General features: G+C 37.5%; 1 protein-coding gene across 13 annotated transcripts in view; it reads right to left on the reverse strand.

Moving 5' to 3' along the window:
* Positions 1–12,858, reverse strand: part of CEP170 (centrosomal protein 170) — a 124,316-nt gene that overhangs the window by 79,679 nt on the left and 31,779 nt on the right. For all 13 annotated transcript variants that reach the window (XM_047705785.1, XM_047705792.1, XM_047705787.1 and 10 more), the window contains exon 2: positions 9,759–9,904. In XM_047705785.1, the coding sequence (XP_047561741.1) occupies positions 9,759–9,863 (105 nt within the window). In that variant the 5' untranslated portion in view covers positions 9,864–9,904. The remainder of the gene's footprint in view (positions 1–9,758; positions 9,905–12,858) is intronic.

Here is a 12,858-nt window from a genome sequence, read left to right on the forward strand (position 1 = left end):
GGTATATTACAACTTAATTTTTACAACCCATTTGGACATCTCAATGCAAATCTAATAATTTCTCAAACATATAATTTAAACCCTGACAAAGGCTGCTAAATTTATCAAGTTTCTGGTTCTAATGGGAAAACCTTAGCCAATCGGCTGTAAACTATGAAGATTGTCATATTTTACCAGTTCTCTTATTCTTGTCACTTTAAGCCTCCAGTAAGAATGCAAGACTCCTGAAGTCCTTCCTCATCACAAGAAAAAAAAATTTTTTTTCTGCATCTCTGTACGGGAACAGATATTAACTGCACTTATTCTGGTGATCACTTTTCAAATATACAAAGAGTCAACCACTGTTGTCCACTTGAAACTAATATAATGTTGTAAGTCAATTATATATCGATTTTTAAAAATGCAGGACTCTCTAGTCACTGGCTCCTTACAGAAAACACCCAGAAGAGTGGAAAGAACACCCTTCCTTGTGATTTTTACTTTCTAGAAAGACTCTTCCCGAGGCCCTGCACTGCACTCTAGAGAATCCACCTCACCCGAAACTCCTCTTCATTCTCAAGCTCTCACAGATGGTTACCTCCTACTTCCTTCCTTTAACTGAAATCTGGCTTTCCCCCTGAGAGCACTATTTCTACTGCATTCCTTTAAAGTGGATGCCATCCTCCTAAATCTGACATTCTGCTGAGTTCAGAGATACAGAATGAATTCGTGCAGTTTACTATTATGGCTTTTGGGCCATTACTATCCCCCTTCAAGGAAAAGCCCTTCACTGTTTTGAAGTTCTGGTTATCCATCTATAGGTGGATACAAGTATACAAGTATTTATACAAGTACAAATAAATATATATATATACATACTATGTATTTCTGTACACATACACACACCCCCTTCCTAGATTGCCGCAATCATCTACGGTCATTTTAACTTTTTTCCCCCTTTTTTTGAGTGAACTCTACCTCCAACGTGGACCTTGAACATGCCCCAAAATCAAAGTCACATGCTCTACCAACTGGACCAGCCAGGCGGCCCTCATTCTAACTTTTTGACCGCAGTTTTTGGAGGAATGGTTTATAGTCTTCCTTCTCATTCAATTTACTTCACCAGGATTCATTTTAAACATCTATGTTGAGGGGCACCTGGGTGGCTCAGCTGGCTGAAGCTCTGGTTCTTGGTTTCGGCTCAGGTCATGATCTCAGGGTCATGATCAAGCAGCCCTGCATTGGGGGGTACTGGTCTGTGCTCAGCAGGGAGTCTGCTTGAAGACTGTCTCCCTCTGCCCCTCCCTCCACTCACACACCCTCTCTCTTTCAAATAAATAAATACAATCTTTAAAAATCTATGTAGACAACCCATACAAAAATCTAGCCTTCCCACCGTCCACAACCAAACTCCATACTCTTGTCTTGGCAAACCGCTCCCACTGCTAGATCTTATGTGAAACGGACTTCTCGCCTGGAATCTCAGCTGTGGTATTTTTCTCCTGGACGACATTCTCCTGTTCCTCCAGTTCTCTCACTTGTTTATAATAATTTACTCTTATGTGACCTCAGTGCCCTGACTGCAACAAGTCATCTCATACTCTGACCCCTTCCTTTTCTCCCAAGCAAGCATCCTTATCCTCCTGACTTTACGTCCCTCTCTATAACCCAGCTCCCCCTGGCTTCCCCCATCCTTCAAGCTCACGACTCCCAACCTCCACCTTCTGCTCAGAGTACCCTGCTCAGCTTCACATATTTACTTCCTGGTTTCTACTAAGTATCTCAAACCGGATGTCCCTTCAGAACCTCAAACTCACTACCTTATTCCCCCCAAAAGTACACCTCCTGAAACTCTCATTCACTCCTATGCCCAAAAGGCTAGGTCTGAGGCTCTTTCTCTCCCATCCCTCATTATGTAACTAGAAAGCGCACCCTAACTCTTCAGTCCCTCTCATAGTCTTCTTTTCATTTCAAAGGTTTCTTTCTTCTTTAGAACCATGCCTCACTTTCTAGACTATTATCACCCCCTAACTGCTTACACCGATCCCGACCTCCAATTTCTGAGCAGCAATACAGTTAACAGTTTAAAGGGCAGGTGCTAGAGTCCAAAAGAACTGGTCGAGACATATGGCAACTATGTGGCCTTGGTAAAAAGACTAGTATTTGCTTAATCATCTATAAAAAAGACAGACCATATCTCACAGGTTTGTTTGTGAGGATAAAATGACATAAGGCATGGGAAGCACTTAAAAAAGGCAATATTCCGGGGCACCTGGGTGGCTCAGTGGGTTGAGGCCCCTGCCTTCGGCTCAGTTCATGGTCCCAGGGTCCTGGGATCGAGCCCCGCATCGGGCTCTCTGCTCAGCAGGGAGCCTGCTTCTCCCTCTGTCTGCCTCTCTGCCTACTTGTGATCTCTGTCAAATAAAGAAATAAAATCTTAAAAAATAAAATAAAAGGGTAATATTCCCCTGTGTAAAAACTCCTCAGGGTACTTACTGGCTAAGACAAAATATATAGTCTTTCATCTAGCACACAAGGCCTTCCAAGATGGGTTCTCTTCTAAAATCCCAGTCTTAATCTCTCAAAAAGTCTGCCTTCATCTCCTATATATAAATTACAAGGGACTATTTTATTTATAAATCACAAGGGACACTGAATGCCATGCTATCTTTAATACCATGCACTCAATCACACTCAAAACCTTCCAGAAACCATTTACTCATCTTTCAAGATTATTCAGCTCAAGCCATCTCCTCCATGAAGTCTTCCCAGATTTTTCATCTCCACATTTCCTTGCAGGTAGGACTGATCAATCTGTCTGCTGTACAGCCCACATCAGACACATCACGGTTCCGTGCAGTAGTGTCTGGACTGGTTTACATGCGTATCTCCTGTTACTAGCAATAAGCTGTCAAGGACAGGGAGACCCTACCTGTCCACACATTGATCCCTTGGTAGCCAGCATGGGGCCAAGTGCACTGTAGATGCTTAGCATAGGTTTGTTGGAAAGGAAATACATGCTCTTCAGCCTAACAGAAGTACTCAACTTACAAAGTTCAGGCCAGATTTTAAAGAAACCTACAAACTGAGTGGCTTAAAACAACAGAACCAAAACAAAACAAAACAAAATTTGGATCTCAAATAAGATAATTATAAAACCAGAAAAATCTGGAAAGAGTATTAAAATGAAGCAGTAACACTGCTATATTTAAGAAATACTTCCTTTTCTACAGAAAAACAAACAATGGAAAGCCTGATATCAAATAAGTCAAAACATAAAAAACAATTCTAGGCCAGGCACAGTGAAAAGCTAATTTTAACTAAAACTAACCCATGATATGGTACAAATGACTACCTGGTACGTATCACCTATGCTTTGGGTATGAAATGGCTATTTTTTAACATAATTATTACCTCTTGTATTACTTCTTTTTCCTACTAAAACACAGACATACATGGACACATAGGCTAAAAAAAAAAAAAAAACCTAAAGAGAAAAAAAAAGACTGCCACTGTGTGTCATCACGGTTTTAAAATCTTTTTTAAAGACCCCGTGGCTGACTCTTTAAAAGCTCAACTGCATTTCTACAATCAGGGTAATTAATACAGAGTGACTTATCTTTGCTGTGTGTCTCCGAAAGACAGATGAAAATAAGTTACCTATGATATTCAAAACACATTCCATTATCCTCCTGGGGGCTGTTCTTACACCACTGTGAAAGTTAAAACATTAAAATTTTAAGTAAAATATAATTGTTACAGTTTGTCTTATGCACCAAGAGGGAAAAAAAATATGTTCCAGTTAGTAGATGGTATTTCTTAAAACACAGCAAAATTCAATTATTGAGTGCAATTATTAGCAAACTTTTCAAAATCCAACTCCGTTTGTGTTTGGTAGTATCCCACAGACTGCAACCAAAGTTTAACATGTTTACTAGCAGGAGAAGTAGGTGAGCAAACCAGTTTTAGGTCACATACGTGCAGTAGCAGCTTAGTGGTGGAAGAGAAAGATCGTGTGATTTTGAGCCAGTATTACCAAGACTCTGATACCAGCCGCCATGACTTAATGGTTATGTGATACTGGCCCTGTGACTAAGTCTTTCTGAATCTTAATTTTACCGTCTGTAAAACAGGGATGACCTCTCAGGAGACTGTTGAGAGGAACAACTAAAATGATGTAAGGGGGGCGCCTGGGTGGCTCAGTGGGTTAAGCCGCTGCCTTCGGCTCAGGTCATGATCTCAGGGTCCTGGGATCGAGTCCCGCATCGGGCTCTCTGCTCAGCAGGAAGCCTGCTTCCCTCTCTCTCTCTCTCTGCCTGCCTCTCCGTCTACTTGTGATCTCTCTCTCTGTCAAATAAATAAATAAAAAAAAATCTTTAAAAAAAAAATGATGTAAGTGAACACTGAGAAATAGAAAGTACTATTTAAGTGCAAGGTACTTTTAATAGTAATATTAATGTGAGTTACTCCAGACAAAATGTAATTCCCATCTAATAATTATTATACTTTATAGCTTTCATCCATGGCTAAGATTTATTTTGCATAGTATGCCTTTATGAAACACAGCACAGTCATCTTTGTACAGCAAGACAAACAGGCATAGCAAGTCTACACAATTTGCTGGAGGCTTCCAGGATAAGTGCAAGAACTAATTCCAGAATCCTTTATTTAATCATCTACTCTTTAATATCCAGGCACATTTTCTTCTTGATGATCACATTCTTTAGACTACCTTGTTTGGAATGAGATGAAATAACAAAAACCATAAAACTCAAAAACTTTATTTTCTGTCGTAACATAACAAAGAATTTTTCAGTGTAATCAAACAGGCTGTATAACCTTATGGATCATTTATTTCCCTTTTGCTTTGGGTTTAAGCCATATGATCACCACAGATCAGCAAATCTATTTGTAGCTGAAATCTTTACAGGTAAGAGACTACTTAAAATTATTCACAGGCAGAGATTTTGAAACCTAACAACTGGTTTCCTGTACATTAAAAATAGAGGGTTTTAAGCCATAAATGTAGACTTAGATCAACCAAACTTTTAAAGATCTTCTTTTATTTACTCATTAAAAAGCAATCAAATATTAGCTATTGGTACTTCAAACAATTTTAATTATCACACTGACTGACCTAACAATGCAGAACCACTGATGCTGTGTAAAGCCTTTAAAAGGAAAACACAATTTCATCAACTCTAGAGCACTAATCTTTCAAAACAAATACATTTTGCATCTGTAAACACAAAACTCTTCACGCTTCCAACACTATAATCCATATATAAGCTTAGTTCATTTTTCAGAAATGATACAAAAAAAATAAGTTTTAAAAATCCATTAATTCTACTACAATACTAAGAAGGATTAAATTAATATTAAACCACTTAAAAACTAAATACAATTTGCAAATATTTATTCTTACTTCGATATACAAGATGCCCTTCAGTGCTATGAGAGTACTACTAATTTGTAGCACTGATTCAGATTCCACATGACCAGCAGGCCAATTTATTCGTGGACCTCTCTCTCGGAGAATCCACTGTGTCTAGGACAGGGCTAAAAACAAAATGCTGATCAGATAAAGGGCAGAAGTATCTTTAAGGGTAGAGACTGAGGAACAGGTCAAAACTGCCTTTTTCCTTGCCTGATCACAGAGTTCCCTTATCTCCTTTACAATCCATTTAAAAATTAGGAAATAAAGCATAAATAAAAAGTTATACCTAGGATACCCATATCATAAACATTTATGAAATTAAAATAAAAATATTATTTTAACTTTTGACAGCACTTTAATATCGACAAATCAATTAAATTATTTCTGCTCATTAAAATAATACTAATTTTTCCTTTAAGTTTGTTATAAAGGCAATATGAATCAGCTGAATCAATTCAAAGGTAGTTTAAATTCTATTGCCATTGATTTCCTTTTTTCCATTGTGGTGATAAATATATCATATATGCATAACATAATATCTGCCATTTTAAACATTTGTAAGTATACAATTCAGGGGTATTAGTTAAGTTCACAATGTTGTACACCACCATCTATTTCCAAAAATTTTTTTTATTACCTCCAACATATTCTGTAACTCTTAGGCAGTAACTGCCCAAACCTCTTTTCCCCAGGCACCGGTTACTGCTAACCCTCTTTATGTGTATGAATTTAGCTATTCTAGCTGTTTTCAAAGAGATGAAATCATGTAGTATTTGTCCTTTGTGTCTGGTTTATTTCACATAGCATACTGTTTTCCAAGTTCGTTTCTGTTGCAGCATGTATGAGAACTTCATTCCTTTATATAACTGCATAATAATCCATTACATGTACACACTGCATTTAGTTTATCCATTCACTTCTGACTGGAAGCTTGGGCTGTTTTCACCTTTTGGCTGTTGCAAATAACGAATGCTATGATCCACACTGACACATAAGCATCTGTTTAAGACCCTGCGCACAATTACTGTGGGTCTAAAAGTGGAACTGCTGGTCATATGGTAATTCTATGTTCAGCTTTTTGAGGAACCACTAAAAGCTATTTTCTTCAGCAGTGACACCATTCTACAATCCCACCAGCAACATATAAGAATTTCAATTTCTCTACATGTTCACTGACATTTATTTTCCTGTTTTAAAAAAATTACAGCCATCTTAGGAGATGGGAAGTGCTATCTCATTGTGGGTTTGACTGGCATTTCTTAACGACAAATGATGTCGAGCATCTTCTTTTCATGCTTACTGGGCATTTTTAGATCTTCTTTGGAGAAATGTCTAGTCAAGTCTAGCCCATTTTTTAAGTGGGCTGCTTATCTTTTTGTTGTTGAGTTGTAGGAATTCTTCATATACTCTGGATATTACACCTTTAAAAGATATATGTAATTTTGCAAATACTTTCTCCCACTCTTCACTCTGTTGGTAGTGTCCTTTGAGACACAAGTTTTTAATTTTAATGAAGTCTCATTTATCTACTTTTTCTTTTGTGGCTGGTGCTATTGGTGTCATATCTAAGAATCCACTGCCAAATCCAAGGTGATGATGACTCATCCCTATGTTTTCTTCTAAGAGTTTTATGGCTGTAGCTCTTACATTTAGGTCATTGATCTATTTTTTTTTTTTAAATTTTATTGGTCATTGATCTATTTTGGTTAAATTTTATATTTGATGTGTGGCAGGGGTCCAACTTCACTCTTTTATAGTGGAAATCCCGTTGTCCTAAGCCTCATCTGCCAAAGAAATTACTCTTTCCTCCACTGAATGAACTTAACACCCTTCTAAATCCTCAGCCTGGCACTGTAATAGTTTGTGGGTGCCATAACAAAGTGTCACAGAGGTGGCTTAAAACAATGCAAGTTTACCTTCTTGTAGTCTAGACTCCAAAAATCCAAAATCAAGGTGTTGGTTGGGTCATATTTCCTCCAATGCTTCTAGGAGAGGATCTCTTCTTTCCTTGCCTCTTCTGGCTTCTGGTGGACTCAGGTGTTCTGGGTTTCTGGTAGCCTAACTGTAATCTCTGCTTCTGTCTTTACATAGCTATTCTCCCTCTGTCTTTTCCTTTCCTTATGAGGACCTCAGGTCATATTAGTTTAGGGTCCATCTTAATGACTTTTTCTTAACTTGACTACATTCTCAAAGACTTTATTTCCAAATAAGGTCACATCCACAGGTATGGAAGATCAGGACTTCAATATATCTTTTTTGGGGGAAACAATTCAAATCACGACAGCCACACATATAGAGGGGTTTATTTCCAGACTCTCTATTCCATTCCATATCCACTTGTCCCTATGTCTACTTTTATGTAAGCCAGCATCACTAGCTTTGTAGTAAGTTTTGAAAGCTTTTTCAAGATTGTTTTACCATTTTTTTAATTTTGCCAGACTGTGCCAAACTTAGCCAAACTCTTTAGAAATAAAACATCCTTTACTATGGATATTTCTGTATTCCTACACATTTCTTGGGACTTTCTTATGGGGTATAGTTAAGTTACTTGAAAAGAGTATGACCCTTTTGGGTCCAGCTTTTCAGATTTAGATGAGGGTAGAACTCAGTCTATGGTAAGTTATTCCCCACTATTGAGGGGGTAGACACCAATGCCTTGTGAATCATGACATTTACCAATCTGGCTGTCAAGACAGGCACCATTCCAGACCATGTTATTGCCCAGCACTGTCAACTCTAATTCCTTTTAGTGCTTCTCTCCCACTTTATGGTTAGTTTCTCCATTATATATGTAATGATCAGTAGTACTCAGCAGCATACTGGAGAATTACTCTGTGAAGTTCCTTCTCTGTGTACCTCCTTCCTCTCCGGTACTGTGTCCTGTGAACTGGAACTCACTTTGGTCTGCCTAGACTTGCAGCTTCCTCCTTCTACCTGACAAACTATCAGACAACTTCCATTTGTCACACACGGTTCAGGAACAGACACCGTATCAGTCGTGTCTCTTAAGAGACTGATCCTGCAAGACCCACAAAACCCATTCCCACAGTTGGCTGGTTGATACAAATCCTACATAGAAAGCCCCTCTTCCACTCTCTGATAAATGAGCTCCCACTATCTGTGCCTAAGAGAAGGTCCAGTTCCAAGAAGCTGTTAGCCAAACCAAACCACTGCCTTTTTCTCAGTTGCCACTCTCAACACTTCCATCTTACTGAGAACCACAGATAATCTCTGTACTATTCCATTTCTCATACTGAATTTGTTGAACTAAGGTGTCATTGTATATGCAACGTACTTGTATACTATACTTACTACATTCATATTCTATACTCACACAGCTGTGGAGTGGCTTTACTTTCATTGCCCCAGAACTGTAAAACAAGTTATCTAATTTTATAGTAAACATGTATAACAGACAGATGCAAATTTGAGTTTTCTAGGGATAATGCAGGGTTTCTTAATCTCAGTACTATAGATATCTAGGGCCAGACACTTCCTTGTTCTATGTGTTTAGGGTGTGGGGAGAAATACACTGTACACTGTAGGATGCTTAGCAGCACGCTTGGCCTCTTGGCTTCTTCCTACCAAATGTCCATAGCAACCACCTCCAACCTCCCACCGCTTCTAGTAATCAGATTGCCAAATGCCCTTCGGGCAGGGGGAGACAGGACTTGCCCCAGTTAAGAACCACTAGGCTAACAGAATAAACACTTCTACTCTTAAGTATTTGTTTATCATTCTTAACAACAAAAAAAGGAGGAAGAGTAAGGGGATGAAAACTTTATTCTAAACTGCAAGGGACCTGTTAAAATAACTAAATTCTCAAAAAACTGGAGATCCATTTTACTTCTAATTATCTTACACAAACACAGCTTAAAAGTGTTTTAAAAGTAACTCCTTTATACATAATGCAGTAAATACCATCAATATTTAATTATGCTTAAACTACTGAAAGGTATCATAATGAACATTTCGAAAAGAAGCAGAGAAACTAATTTTGGTATCACTGAAGCATCCATGATTAAAATTCAGTTGTACTTCATGCTATGCTAATTTTATGAATTATTTACAAGTCTTATTTTTAAAGCATATAATGTGAAACACCTTAAAAATAAACTTCTCTACTCTGAACTCTCATTTTTCAAAATTTATTCCCCAAGACTTAGAACTTATTTTTAGATGATTCAAGAGGGAGAAAATTAATTAAACTGGTAACTACAGTTAAAAGACAGAGAGTTAGAAAGTTCAACTCTATGTAGTGTTGTTCTCCAAAGGAGCAGAAGAATATTTTCTACCAGTTCCAGGTTTCGAATAGAGACATCTAGAAGTTTTATGTAATTACCTGCAACATCAGCTCACAGTCATCTCTTCCAACGAAAATCATTTCTCGTGGCAGCCTGTGGCGAGTGCCTCCACTGCTCACCAAAAACCAGGATGTTAAGCTCATTTTCTGCTTAGCTTCTAAGTCTTTGGCAAAGCTACGTCATCCTACAGAGGTATTAAAGAAAAACATACATTCAGATATTTTTAGCTTTAGTATTTATCCTCAAACCCTTTAAAGTTGACCTAAGAATAGAACTGCATTCATCATCTACTCCTAGCTCAGTAAACAGTCCAGAGGTCATCCGACATGAGAAACTTACCAAATTCTCATTAGTAAAGTAAATACACAGACTCGATTAAGAGTGCAATTAAAAAGGAAGACATCAGGCAATTAAGTAGTCAACTAATTCCTATTTGTCATACTTCTAAAAGGCTTTGGACAGAGCTTATAAAGATCTATTAATTCTCAAGTAAGTGATCACATTATCATGTTAACCTGAGTAAATACTACCAATGTTATACAAATAAATGTCCGACTTATAAATGATTTGTGAAAGACTAAGTTCAAATGAATACTTTTGATATCTGATTAAGAACAATAAAAACCAAAGATATTGCTTCTTTGTCAACCAAGTGCAGACCACTGAAAGAACTTTCAAAAACATGCAATTTCAATTTCTCTGTCCTCATATGTACTTCACTTTCTTAGAACATTTTTCTAGAGCAGCAATTCTTAGGCTTTTGTTCTTGGTACCCATTTCACTCTTTTATTTTAAAATTTTTTTTTAGTATCTCTCTATTTCTCTCTCTCTCTCTACATATACATTAAAGATTTTATTTATCTATTTGACAGACAGAGAGAGAGAGACCATGCACCCCAGCGGGGGTAGAGGGAGAGGGAGAAGCAGACTCCCTGCTGAGCAGGGAGCAGGACATGTGACTCGATCCCAGGACCCTGGGCTCATGACCTAAGCCGAGGGCAGGTGCCTAACAGACTGAGCCACCAAGATACTCTATTTCTTTAAAATTTATTTACTTGGGTGCCTGGGTGGCTCAGTGGGTTAAGCCTCTGCCTTCAGCTCAGGTCATGATCCCAGGGTCCTGGGATCGAGCCCCGCATCGGGCTCTCTGCTCAGCGGGGAGCCTGCTTCCCTCTCTCTGCCTGCCTCTCTGCCTGCTTGTGATCTCTGTCAAATATATAAATAAAATCTTAAAAAAAAATTTTTTTTTAATTTATTTACTTGACAGAGATAGAGCACATGCACAAGCAGGGGGAGCAGCAGAGGGAGAGGAAGAAGCAAACTCTCTAATGAGCAGTCAGACTGACATGGGGCTCAATCCCAGTACCCTGGGACCATGACCTGAGGCAAAGGCAGTTGCGTAACTGAGTCACCCATGCACCCCCATTCCACTTAAAAAAAAAAAAAAAAAAAAGAACCCCAAAGAGCATTTTGTTTGCATGGTTTATATATACTAACATTTACCTTAAAAAAGAAATGAAAACTGAGAAACTAGGACTTATCAATTCATTTAAAATAAACTAACATTTTAATGAAAAATATACTTCCAAAACAAAAATAATTAGGGCAAAGAGTAGCACTATTTTAATTTTTAAAAAATTTTTTAACATCTAGCTTAATTGAAGATTTTTCTATTTGCTCTGCATTCAATCTTTTGCCACATATTGTTGAACTTGAAATATCTAAAGAAGGCCTGCCTTCAATCAAATAGTTAGAAAAGGGAAACTTATTATATAGTTTTTTTGAATAACTATAGTTTTTTCTTTGATACTACATCAAAACTTTGAAAGCTTCTTGAAATTTATTTACAATAAGAAATCTGAAACTTTTTATGCTATGTTGCATGAAGATTCATCAACTTTGAAGGGATCTTGTAACATTATAAATTGGTCATGTGGAAAATACTGGTTCCCTGAGTTACACAGATCTTCTAAATGATGACCTATTCATTCTATTATTTAAAAGCATCACAGTGGTTGACTTCATCACCCATCTGCTCAGAAAAATCTTTAAGTATGAGGTAGCCGTGAGAGTCATGGTGGCAGAATCAAGTTTTCTAAAATTCTCATTTTCTCTTGAAAGCTATAATTTTATTGGCAAAAAATACCACCCATTCTTTTCTTTGAGGTGACAGGCTTACTTTGTTTGCCAAATACTCAAGTCTACAAAACCATAAATTTGTCTGTCAGTCACTGTGTCAAGTAACAAGGCACTCTATGAAGCAAGTGGGCAGTTCACAACTCAAAGATGACACAAATTCTTCTCTTTGAGACAACCTTGGTACTTTGGTGTACAACATAAATGCTTTATGTGTCCTTACAATTACTTGTACAGAATATTAAAAAAATGTGACTCCCATTTTAACCACATTATCAATGACATTCTTAAGTGAAACTGGCTCCCCCCACCCCCCTTAATTGCAAACGCATGGCAGTGAAGGATACAATTACTATTACTACAGTTCAGCCTGGATGCTCGCTAAGGAACCAGCAGCTTTACCCACCGATCTTTTTATACTATCAGTTCAGATGACAATACAATAAAAAAGGCAACTAATGTTTTGATGTTCTTATGAAAATAGTTTTGACCCCCTGACCTTTGAAATGATTTTGGGAACGCCCAGAGGCCTGTGGATTGAGCTGTGCTAGAGAATGTGGCTATGTCATTCAGAATATAAAACTTAAAGAGTCAGACTGACAGATAAAGAATCTGACTCCTAGTTCCAACACTTTTTATTCTACATGACCTGGGGCAAGTTATTTATCTCCTGCCCCTTTGTTTACTCTTATCTAAAATGGTGATGATATTACCTACTCAAAGTTTTTTCTTAGGAATCAAAAAAACTATACATGTAAATATTTTTTTCCATGGAAATGGCACATTCTTTTACAATTTAATTAGAAGCAAACTATACTGCCGTGAACCGAAACATTCTGTAGTAAGAACTAGATCTATATTAAAGCAAAATCCTGTAAGATGTAAAATTTTATGTTAAGGTAAAAATCCTATATATTATAAGTTTATCAACACAGACATGAAACAATGGGTATCACCAAAACAGACAAACAGTCTTCTGTAAAGCCAAAACAATCAAGTCTT

This window comes from Lutra lutra, chromosome 15, assembly GCF_902655055.1.
Source record: "Lutra lutra chromosome 15, mLutLut1.2, whole genome shotgun sequence".
In the NCBI taxonomy this organism is placed as follows: Eukaryota; Metazoa; Chordata; class Mammalia; order Carnivora; family Mustelidae; genus Lutra; species Lutra lutra.